This window comes from Dromiciops gliroides, chromosome 6 (genome assembly GCF_019393635.1).
Source record: "Dromiciops gliroides isolate mDroGli1 chromosome 6, mDroGli1.pri, whole genome shotgun sequence".
In the NCBI taxonomy this organism is placed as follows: Eukaryota; Metazoa; Chordata; class Mammalia; order Microbiotheria; family Microbiotheriidae; genus Dromiciops; species Dromiciops gliroides.
Window position 1 is genome coordinate 170,239,158 of NC_057866.1, and position 12,061 is coordinate 170,251,218.

Genomic DNA, 12,061 nt, shown 5'->3' on the forward strand with positions numbered 1-12,061 from the left:
TAACTCTCAAATAGTGAAAGGAAAGACAGTTATATTTATAGTATGGATAAACTGATTATCAGTCTCATTATAATAATCTCCACTTTAGGGAGGTATAGGGGAGGGCCTGTCCTTCTCATTATAATAATCTCCACCTTGGGGAGGTACAGGGCTTATTTGGAGTTCCTGGGGTCCTAAGGCAACCACTGAGGCGGGTTCCTTTTTCTGTGGAGGTGTGTTTTGGGGGTTTACATGTCATAAGGTGAATCTGGGGACAAATTTGGCCTTTTCTGTGCGTATCTCTTTCTGATTCCCAAGGCTAGTTTCAAAACATCTTCATTTATCATTTATTTCTAGTCTAAGTTTCTATAGCCTGTCATTAGTCCAAGGTCTTTCTTCATGGCCTTGCTCCCTATGTTCCCATTATGGGTACTGATTTCTGTGGGAAAGAGAACTTAGCATCCTGACTTGTAAGTTATCCATTAACTGGGATCTGAATCCCTTTAAGGGCTCATATCTGAATTAGAGCTTGGGTCTTAGATTTTTCTTTTAACCTCTTTTTTGCCTTCTACATCAATCTCACCTCCTATGGGAAGCCTTCCCCAACCCCTCTTAATTCCAGTGTTTTCCTTCTATTAATTATTTCCTACTTATCCTGTATATAGCTTGCTTTGTATATATTTGTTTGCATGTTGTCTCTCCCATTAGATTGTAAACGCCTATAGGGCAAGGACTGTCTCTGGTCTCTTTTTTGTATCCTCTGTGCTTAGTACATAATTGGTGCTTAATAAATGTTCATTGGTTGATTCATATGTCCTCTCCTTTACACTTCTGAACTCCTAAAAATAGTTGTTTACTCTTGCTACCTTTGCTGTCTTACCACCCACTCACTTCTCAAGCCCATACAACTAGGCTTCTGCTAGCCTTCTGAAACGTCTCTTTTCAAGATTACAAACCATCTCTTAACTGCTAAATCAATGTCCTTTACTTAGTTTTCATCCACCTTGACTTTTCTACCATTTTTAACCCATTAGTTCCCTGACTTATTGGATAATTTTCCATATCTTGGCTGCCACAGCACTGTATCCCTATTCCTCCTACCCTTATGATCATTCATTTTCTGTCTTCTTTGCTGAATCAGTCTCTCTCTTGTACCCTAAGCAAATACGTCTTTTAACACTGTCCTGGGACCCCTTCTTTTCTCACTCAAGACTCTCTCCTCTGATGATCACATCGTTTGCTATGGGTTCCATAATCATCTTTACTCAGATGACTCTCATATCTTCACATGTAACCCCAAACTCTCTCTTGAACTCCAACTCCCTGCTTAAGATCTTTTTTCTAGATGCTCTGCTGGCATCTCAAATTCTATATGTGGAAAATGGAACTCACTGAACAATTTTTACAGTGACAACAATATTGTAAAGATAGTTAGCTGTTGTGGATAAAGCACCGGCCCTGGATTCAGGAGGACCTGAGTTCAAATCTATCCTCAGACACTTGACACTTACTAGCTGTGTGACCCTGGGCAAGCCACTTAACCCTCATTGCCCCACAAAAAAAGAAAGGAAGGAAGGAAGGAAGGAAGGAAGGAAGGAAGGAAGGAAGGAAGGAAGGAAGGAAGAAAGAAAGAAAGAAAGAAAGAAAGAAAGAAAGAAAGAAAGAAAGAAAGAAAGAAAGAAAGAAAGGGTAGTTCTGAAAGACTTAGTACCTCTGCTCAGCACAATGACCAACCACAATTTCAAAGGTCTCACAATGACACATGCTATCAACCTTCATAAATAGACCTGATGAACTCAAGAGTGAAGATTACAGCATATTTTCTATTTCTTCACTTTTCTTGTTTTTTTTTTCCTTTGGAAGTTTTTCAGAATATAGCTAACGAAGAAATCTGATGTGTCTGTACATATTTGAAATAGTTTTTATTCTTCCTGCCTTCTTAATGGGTGGGGGAGGGAAAGAATTCAGTACTGAAAATAAAATAAAAGCAATTTTTTAAATGGACTCATCTTTTCTCCTTTAACTTAGCCTCCCTTCTTCAGACTTTCCTGTTTCTTTTAAGGGTACTTCTATCTTCCCAGGCACCCCAGTTTATAATTTAACCGTATTCTTTACTTTTCTACTTCCTTCATCCCCCCAAATTTCAGATCCATTCAGTTGTCAATTCTCATTAATTCTCCCTTTACAGCATGTCTCTCTTCTTAGAAGGAGGGCTTCTAAGAAGATCCCCTTCTTAGGATCCCCATCTTAGCTCGGGTCCATTTCACTTTTCATCTGGACTAAAAGCCTCCTAATTGTTCTCCATGCTTCTAACCTTTCCTTTCTCCAGTCTTTCCTCCACACATATATCAATATAATCTTCCTAAGGCACAGTTTTGACCTACCATGATCCTACAAAAATGCCTTTCTGGGGCTCTTTTTTTTTTTTTTTTTTTGTGAGGCAATGAGGGTTAAGTGACTTGCCCAGGGTCACACAACTAGTAAGTGTCAAGTGTCTAAGGTTGGATTTGAACTCAGGTCCTCCTGAATCCAGGGCTGGTGCTCTATCCAGTGCGCCACCATTCCCCCTGGGGCTCTTTCTTGCCTCTTGAATAATATACAGACTCTTCATTTTGGTGGTTAAGGCTTTCCAGTCTGGCTCCCATCTACCTTTCTAGGTTTATTTTTCATGATCTCCCTCATGTACTCTATGTCTCAGCCAAAGTGGACTATGAGCTGTTCCCTGAACTGAAGATTCCATTTCTCACTTCTGCAAATTGATACAAACTGTCCCCTGATGTCTAGAATATAATTCCCCTTTACCGCCTGCTTCTTAGAATCCTCATTTTCTCGTGTTCGGCTCAGGATCCCCCCCAATCCTCCTCCTTCAGTTGTGATAGCCCCTCATCCAATTACCTTGTATTTTTTTATCTGCTTACTCTCTGTATCTCCCACAAAAAGCAAGCACATCACAGGGCAGGACTGTTTTGTCTTTGTATCACTAGCATCTAGCACAAAGCTTTAAACACAGTAGGAACTTAACCATGTTTGTTGCACTGAATTGAGCATGCCTGCCTAATTCTTTAGCTAAGCTCTCTTTACACTCAATATCAATTATTGCTACCAAGTTAACTCTGTTAAACTAAAAGGAGCCAAAGGCATGAGTTAGCCAATTATGCAGGGAACATTCCTGTCACGAAAGCCTGAAATACAAATTTGTCAATGGAAGAGCTGTTTCTTGTTGAAATGGAAAAAAAACAACAACCCTTTCTACTACTCCTAAAGCTCTCTCAACCCAACCTGCCCCACAAATAAATAAATAATGTATTTATTTTCAAAATTAAATTAAATTAATAATTTTTAGAATTTCACAATTATTCCTTGAAATCAATGTAGAAACATGGGAAGATACAAGACCAGTGTCGAGAACGCTTATTGGACTATGAAAATAGTCACTGGACTTTTTGTCCTTGGTTAGCAATATTCCATTGGTCTAGAAATATGGAAAGTGCATGACTTATTTTCCTAAATAGATTTAATCCACAGACTACTATTGGAGGTAGTGTGAGATGTCTGATTATCTATGGATTGTCATCCTTCTGATGTAATGTTTTACATGTTGCAGGCATTGTGGCACGACATCCCCTCTATTATCCATACTTAAAAAAAATCCTAACTGCTCAGGCAATAGAGGACTACTTCCAACACCTTCTGGATAAAGAGGCAGCAGAGACTTTAGTCACAAGGTATGTGCTATATTCATATGCTTTGCATTTGTGCTTTTAAGTTGCAAATAGTTGTTTTTCTTTTTTGGTCTGGATCCACAATTCCATGAATTAGTCCATTAGCAAGCATTTATTCAGTGCCTTCTATGTGCTGGGTCCTATACCTGGGATGTTGAGGATACAGCATCAGTATAGGAGACTCTAGAGAGGCACACAAATCAGGAGGAGAGTATAGGTATCACCATGTGAAATTTATTATAACTTATGTTAAAACCAAGCTGTGTATGATAGAGACTCAAGATTCCATGTATATAATTCTCTTTTTATGTTCTTCTTTGTAAATGGAAATGCTTGTGTTTGTTCATGTTTATCAAGTTCTTAATTTTTAAAAATCAGTGCAGGAAACTCTCTTGTGATGCAGGTCAGCAACTGGGTTATAGTTGCTGTTTTAGAATTGCCTGTGACACTGATGAGCTAAGTGATTCGCCCAATGCCACGCAGGTAGGAGACCTGAACCTAAGTCTTTCTGCAACCAAGGCTGGCCTTCTGTCTTCTATGGAAAGCTGCCTCTCTCTACAAATAGTTATAGTCATTTCAGTTTTGAAAAAGGGGGTTTGTAATCTTTGTACTTAACCACAGTTTAGCAATTTGGTGTCAGAAGAGGTATGGTCACACATTAGGGTTTGTTGTTAAGAATCCAAGTGTAATTCAGAGGTGGGAGAGACCAGTGTGAACTAAAGACAAGAAAAACAAAATGGAGGTTGTCCGATAATAGCTAGCATTTGTATAGCACTTTATATATCTTGTGGGGACCAATTTTTAATTAGGGAGTGTTAGCTAAGCAGCTCGCTGCAATATTGGGGCAAGGAAGGAGACCGGCAGCCTCCCTCAAAACAGAATAGCATTTATTTTAACAAGAACGAACTTAAAAAAAAAACACACACACACAAACGGGCTCAGTAGAATCAAGGGAAAGGAAATAAAATGGGGAAAGGGAAATTATACAACCTGAAGAAATACCACCGCCCAGGAATCAGCTGAGAATACACAACAGAGCTCCTTTCGCCTTCCCAGCGTCCAGCTAGAATGATGAATTCTCCTCCCCCAATCCCAGAACCCCCCAGCCCCCAGCCAATTGGATGGCCGCTCTGACAGTCACATGACTGCCCTCACTAGGCTTCCAATCATTATTTTTCCAATTTCCAATCATTATTCCAATCATTAAATTTTGCCAGGCCCATGTAGGTGTCCCCGAGTGGTGATGATGTGAGGTACCAGCGCCATGGCAACAGGTACAACCAGTGGGTGATGCACCGTGTGGTTTGTGGAACCCCAGGCCAGTGCTCGCTGAGGCATAAAAACCTCAAATAACAATTAATTCTTTACAATCTTACCTCCTCTAAACTTCATGACAACCCTGGAAGGTGGGTGTTATTATTATACCCATCTTACAGATGAGGAAACTGAGACTAAGAGAGGTTAATTAGGTGACTATTCACACTAGAACCCAACTTCCCAGATGTTTGACTTACAAAGTTGACAGGACAGATTTTTAAACTACTATAAGGTTAAAATGACATCAATTTGGCAAAGTGAAACTCATAGGAATCAACATGCATACTTTAAATAGTGTTACATTTAGAAGACTGCCATCTCAGGCACTGTGCACATTTTAAAACCATTGGCAATTTTATTATATACCTTTTAGAAAATGTATTTTAAATGTTGCAATGAAACATAGACAACTAGATTTTTTTCTAATCCATTAAACTACTTCCTCATTACTTTGATGATTTTCATATCTTGATGTGATGCTTATCAAATATCACCCTACAATGTATTTCAAGACCTTCAACAAGATGCCATTCCAGTGTCCCATCATGGCTTAAAGGTGAACCTGTGTTATAGAAATCTATATCAATAGAACGTACACTGTGGCCATTCCTACCAAGCTAAGAAAACTTTGAGAACTGGCCTAGTGATGGATCACATGGTGCATCTGAGTCTTAAGTCTAAGTTCAGAGAGGCTCTTCAACAGGTTGGCCAGAAGATGACAAAAGTTTTGGCTATAGCAACTCTTTTTTTTTTTTTTTTGCTTTTTTTTGCGGGGGAGGTTTTGGTGGGGCAATTGGGGTTAAGTGACTTGCCCAGGGTCACACAGCTAGTAAGTGTGGAGTGTCTGAGGCTGGATCTGAACTCAGGTCCTCCTGAATCCAGGGCCAGTGCTCTATCCACTGCGCCACCTAGCTGCCCCCATAGCGACTCTTAAAGACCCTCTGCTAAGTTAGAGGGTCTGGGAGGGAGTATGGTACAGTACAAAGAACACGACTTCTGGAGTTAAAGAACCTTGGTTCAAACCTCACTTAGTGTAACACCTAACGTGCAATAGACCCATGCTGGGCCCATTTCCTTATTTGCAAAATAGGGGGCTGGACTGGATAGTACCCGAGGTCCCTTTAGCTCTGCCTCTGTGATCCTACACTGTGAATTGTAGCAGACGGAGGGCACACACTAATAAAATTATAGATGCTTAAAGTGTGTCTCAAGAAAGAGATTATTTCTATTTCTCCAGCAATGATGTGTTTGATTAGTAAAAAGGAAGATTTGCAAAATAAGGAAGGCCATAAGTCAGAAACAGGTCAGGTTGGGGGGTAGTAGAATACTTTAATAACTTAAATCTTTGTTTCTATAAATCTCTAGAATTTCCTTTTGAGTAAGATCCATTTCCCTTGAAATAATGTAATCTTCTATACCAAATGTTTGACTGTGTATTCACAAGTGCTGCCAATAGGTAAAGTATGTATTACTGGCCTGGTAGATGGCTGTATGTATGATGTTGTTGGTTAAAGTCTGTGCTGTCTCATGTGTCCAAAACACAAAACCCACATGCTTTTTGTATGTAGATATAGATATACACATATATACATGTATATACATGCATGTGTGTGCATAAAAACCTATATATGCACCATATACATATATGTAGAGATTACTTACATATCTATATATCTCACCAGTAAAAGGACAGAGCTATTTAGCCTTGGGAAAGCCTAGGGAATCAGACCTGTGACATTGGCTTCATTAAGTTGATTGGCTACAATAGCATGCATGTGTTAGATGTAAACATTTAAACTTCTCTTTTGATACTATAATTACACCCATTTTAAGAGAGAACATTCACTCTAGGTCAAAGGAGAGAAAAACTCATTGAAAGCAATATTTTAGGGTACCTTGGTGGCACAGTGGATAAAACACTGGCCCTAGAGTCAGGAGGACCTGAGTTCAAATCTGGCCTCAGACACTTAACACTTACTAGCTGTGTGACCCTGGGCAAGTCACTTAACCCCAATTGCCTCACCCCCCCCAAAAAAAAAGAATAAGCAATATTTTAAACAAGTGGATGTTGAAAAACTTATTGAACTTGAACAGAAATACCTAATCTGGGCTACTAGGGCACCACATGAACACCAAAATCTTATCAATAACATCATACTTCAACTCATTGTCCATTTGAAGGTCATAATTATTACTTATAGTGTCACCTCTATAGAATAGAAAAATGGCATTCTTCCTCTAGCTCTGAACTCCTTCCTGAAAGTATGTGTTAAATTTGAATTAGCTTCAGAGAAATTAACCTGATGTTGTTGAATTGTTTATACACACACACACACACACAAATAATATATATAATATATATACATACACACATGCATATATAAGTATATGTGAGTGTATATGTATATAAGTATACATATATAAGGCCTTCAAATTCTTAAAAAAAAATAGAAAAAGCAAAGTCTTACCTGGTTTCAACATGAGTGTATTTTAAAAGGTTTAAAAGGTTGATTTCTCTCCCAATTTTTCAATAAAATTTACTGTAATATAAATTATTCTTTAATTTCAATAAAAGATAATTTATAAATGACCCCATTTAGGGTTTTCTTGACAAAGATACTACAGTGGTTTGCTATTTCTTTCTCCAGCTCATTTTGCAATTGAGGGGATTGAGGCAAACAGAGTTAAGTGACTTGCCCAGGGTCACATAGTTATTAAGTGTCTGAAGCCATATTTGAACTCATGAAGATGAGTCTTCCTGACTTCAGGCCCAACATTCTATCTACTCCTGACTTTCAGAAGTAGGAACCAGAAAGCAGTGAAAGTCATATAAACTCTTGGACAAGTTCCCTGGAGCTCTGCACCCCTCAAATATGTACTCTGCCAAATTTGGGAAAAGTCATCCTAGCCCTATTAGTGAAGATAATTGCTGACATTTATAGAAATCACACAGTGACTTTATGCACATTTCATCCTCATGACGACCTCATGAAGTAGACATTGTGGGTATTATTAGTGTGACTTTACTCAAGAGGAAATGGAGGCTCCCAGATCTAAGATGAATCACTACTAGTTATGCAGATAAGTGTCATGGAAGGGATTCAACTTCAGGTTGCTCCTGACTCACCCAACATTCTATCTGCTCCCACATGTTATCAGCTCACCAACATGTAGCTACAGCTGTAAGCTTGCATATAGCACAGCTTGTCCTGACAACTAGACCAAGGCTCTTCAATCTGAATTTATGGTATCACCAACATGTCAGTAACATATAACTTTGAGCTCCTTCATTTATAGATACTCACCCTCTAGCAGGACTCAGTAGATGCCCCAGCTTTAAGCTGTGCCTTTGATACTGTGTGTATGAGTCTGGGCAAACCACTTACTCTCTTGCTGTTCCAGGCAGTTCTGTAAGAACCTGAGTTTCAAAGAAGGTGCTACATCTGAAGTGGCAGAAGGAGTCTCCTTATCCTAGAATTCCACACACCAGTGAAATGACAGTGCTAGCCTCTTCATCAGGGTCCTTAATGTGTATATTTTACTTATTTATTTATTTTTTTGGACTTGTTATTTTATCAACATATGGGGTTCCTGGTGAGGAAGCCTTCACACCAGAGGTGCTGGTACTCCCCAAACACTCCATGCACCCCAACTCTCAACTGTGGCTCCAAGAAGCTATAGCATACACAGTGGCCATGCCTTGATAAACTGTCTTAGAAAATAGGCCAAACCAGGTTCAGGGTAACCAGTAGGCCTCAGTCTCATAGATGAGTTAGGGGGATGTCCACCCCAAGCATGTGAAGACTTCCCCCAGCAGAATGGGGGGATGAGGACAATTTGTTCCAATGGCCATGAGAGCAGCTGAAGCAGCTTGGTCAGACAGTGAAGATTCCAAGACCATCCACTGCATCCTGGGCCACTGCCAACTGTTTTGACTTTTATCTTGTCACTGAACTTCAATGACTCTGGAAGAGAGAGTGAGGCTGACAAGTTTGTACAACTCTACCTCACTTCAATCCAGTGCATGCACTAGTCAAGACATCACCCTGTGGTGTCACCGGTCCTCTGAAAACAAAGAACAAACAACACTCAGCGTATTTTACAGATGGACTGAATTGTGAAACTAAGGAAGCAAGACGTCATAAATGAAATCATGTAACAATGGGTTTCCAAGCTTTTCAAGTTGTAGAACACCTTTCTTTCTTTCTTTCTTTCTTTCTTTCTTTCTTTCTTTCTTTCTTTCTTTCTTTCTTTCTTTCTTTCTTTCTTTCTTTCTTTCTTTCTTTCTTTCTTTTTCTGGCAAGGCAATTGGGGTTAAGTGACTTGCCCAGGGTCACACAGCTAGAAGTGTTAAGTGTCTGATGCCGGATTTGAACTCAGGTACTCCTGACTCCAGGGCCAATGCTCTATCCACTGTGCCACCTAGCTGCCCCAAACACCTTTCTTAACAAATAGAATTTCATAAGTCACCCTTCATCCCATCTCTCTCAATCTACTGACCAAGTTAAGTAGTTGGTTTAATGGAGAGATCACTAAATCTAAAGCCAGAAAGTCTCGAGTTCAAATCTTAGTCAGAACTTACTAGTTATGTTACTACGGGCAAGTCAATGGACATGCTCTTGGATTCAGCTTCATCATCTGTAAATTGGTAATAATAATCACATCTACCTCACACGGTCCCTGTGAGGATCAAGTGAAATAACACTTATAAAGCACTTTGCAAAACTTAAAGTGCTATAAAAATTCTAGCTATTAATATCGCTTGGACAAAAACATGATGACAAAAAGCTTCTCTGAATTCAGTAATGTAGTCTTAAATGAATTTGTATTTCATCTTTTGGGGGGGGAGCAGGGCAATGAGGGTTAGGTTACTTGCCCAAGGTCATATATTCTTTTTTTTTTTTTTTGCGGGGCAATGGGGGTTAAGTGACTTGTCCAGGGTCACATAGCTAGTAAGTGTCTGAGGCTGGATTTGAACTCAGGTCCCATTGACTCCAGGGCTGGTGCTTTATCCACTGCACCGCCTAGCTTCCCCCATATATTCATTTTTAAAATAGTGTTACATAGGTGTGAGGCATTCAGCCTACAAAATGGCAATGTTTGGTACATATATATTGAGTCAGTGAATATTTATTAAGCACCCGATAGGTCAAAGGTCTGGAGCTAGAAGGGACCTTAAAGGCCATCTAGTCCAGCCCCATTTATTTTTGTTTTTGTTTTTGTTTTTTTTGCAGGGCATTGGGGGTTAAGTGACTTGCCCAGAGTCACACAGCTAGTAAGTGTCAAGTGTCTGAGGCCAGATTTGAACTCAGGTACTCCTGAATCCAGGGCCGGCGCTTTATCCACTGCGCCACCTAGCCGCCCCCCAGCCCCATTTATTTTTACAGATGAGAAAACCGAGACTTTGTCAAGTCATAGGAATTGCTCAGGTCACATAAGTGGCAAAGCCAGAATTCAAACACAGGACCTCTGGCACCCCATTCCACTGTATCACTCTGAGTTTCTTCCACAGCTATGAAGCACTGTGCTAAGCTCTAGGGATCTGCATACACAAAAATCAAACAACTACTGCTCTCAAGGAACTTGTACTCTAAGAGAGTTTATGACACCTGCACAAGTAAGAAAACACAAAACATGTACCACATGATTTCAAGAGCTATCATGACTGCGTCATCAAAAAAGGCCTCATATGCCTCCCATCTCAGTGCCTGGAACATGCTGGGTACTTCATGAAAGCTCACTGAATTGAACCAAACCAAACAGAAATGAATTCAATTGGATTACTTCCTTTCACACCCTAAGACATCTCAGTCAAACTCGACTACTAGCTGCTGTCTGTTCTCATCCTTCCCTTCCTCACTGCATTTACTCATCTAGAATGTCTCCCATGCTTAGAACACATTTAACTCATCATGTGGTGAAATCCTTCAAGGTGCAGGTGTCACCTCCTTCACCAATTCTTCCCTGAAGCTCCCAAATGAAAGTGTTCTCTCCTTCCTCAAAAATGATTGAAGACACTTTATCAGGATCTCTTCATTTTCCTCTTCCCACTCTACTTTATAGGATGCTGCCCTCACAGACTATAAACTCCTTGAGGGCAGGGACTGTCTTTGTTCATATCTAAAGCCTAAGTACCCAGCACAAAAACTTGCTTATCATTGGCACTTTATAAATGTTAGTTGAAAGGAATTTTTGCTTTTCTGACAAAACGGGGGGAAAAAAAGGGTCTTCTTCCCTTTGGGCCATCTGCTTATTTCTTATCTCTGTGAGAGGAATCAAGCATGTTTCAGGTACCTTTCAACAAAACCCATATGGTGTTGATCACTGTCCTCATTCACTAGTGAGTTTCTTTTTCATATATGCATATGTTCAGTCTAAAACACGTTATTCCTCTTGCCAAATACTAGGAAAATAAAATTTCCTTCATTTTCCCTCCCTGTATTTTCATTTAACATTTTCTTCTGCAGTTACATATGGTATCATCCTTTGCCTCATCATAAACTAGAGGACTTACTTTTCTTAAATAAATTCACTAAACTTTATGGCTTAAGTATTTAGCCAAAGTTAAAAGGAAGTTCTCCTGAAATCTGATGTCTAATGAATACTGAAGCCAAACTCAACATATTAAAGGAAGTAATTAAGGAACCCCATTGTTTCTAGTTATTCGAGGGCAATAAGAATGGTGATTTTTTAAACAAACTGTCAAATTTAAGGTAATTTTACTGTGTGTTTTGGAATGAAGATTTAAGAAAATTAGTAGATTGCACAGTACCTTCATTGAAGTTCAAGGTCACCTTTGTCACAATGACCAACAAAAGTACTCTCCTTTTCTGCAAATAGTCTAGAGATTCTTTTGTAGATGATGGGCAGGGAAGGGTCTAACATCTCTACAATTTCCTTCATACCTGGAGTCCACTGGTAAGGAACTTTGCTGGGAAATGAGTGTCTGAAGTCTAATGGAGGAAAAGGGTCTACAGTGAGGCTTTGGTCTCCAAAGACCTGAATGTCCATTGACCTCTTTGTGCTAAGTGGTTGTAATAGCA

At 39.6% G+C, this 12,061-nt stretch overlaps 1 protein-coding gene across 1 annotated transcript in view; it reads left to right on the forward strand.

Moving 5' to 3' along the window:
• Nucleotides 1-12,061, forward strand: part of LOC122732476 — a 141,304-nt gene that overhangs the window by 115,436 nt on the left and 13,807 nt on the right. Inside the window, exon 18 of the mRNA XM_043972645.1 lies at nucleotides 3,584-3,704. Coding sequence (XP_043828580.1) covers nucleotides 3,584-3,704 — 121 coding nt within the window. The remainder of the gene's footprint in view (nucleotides 1-3,583; nucleotides 3,705-12,061) is intronic.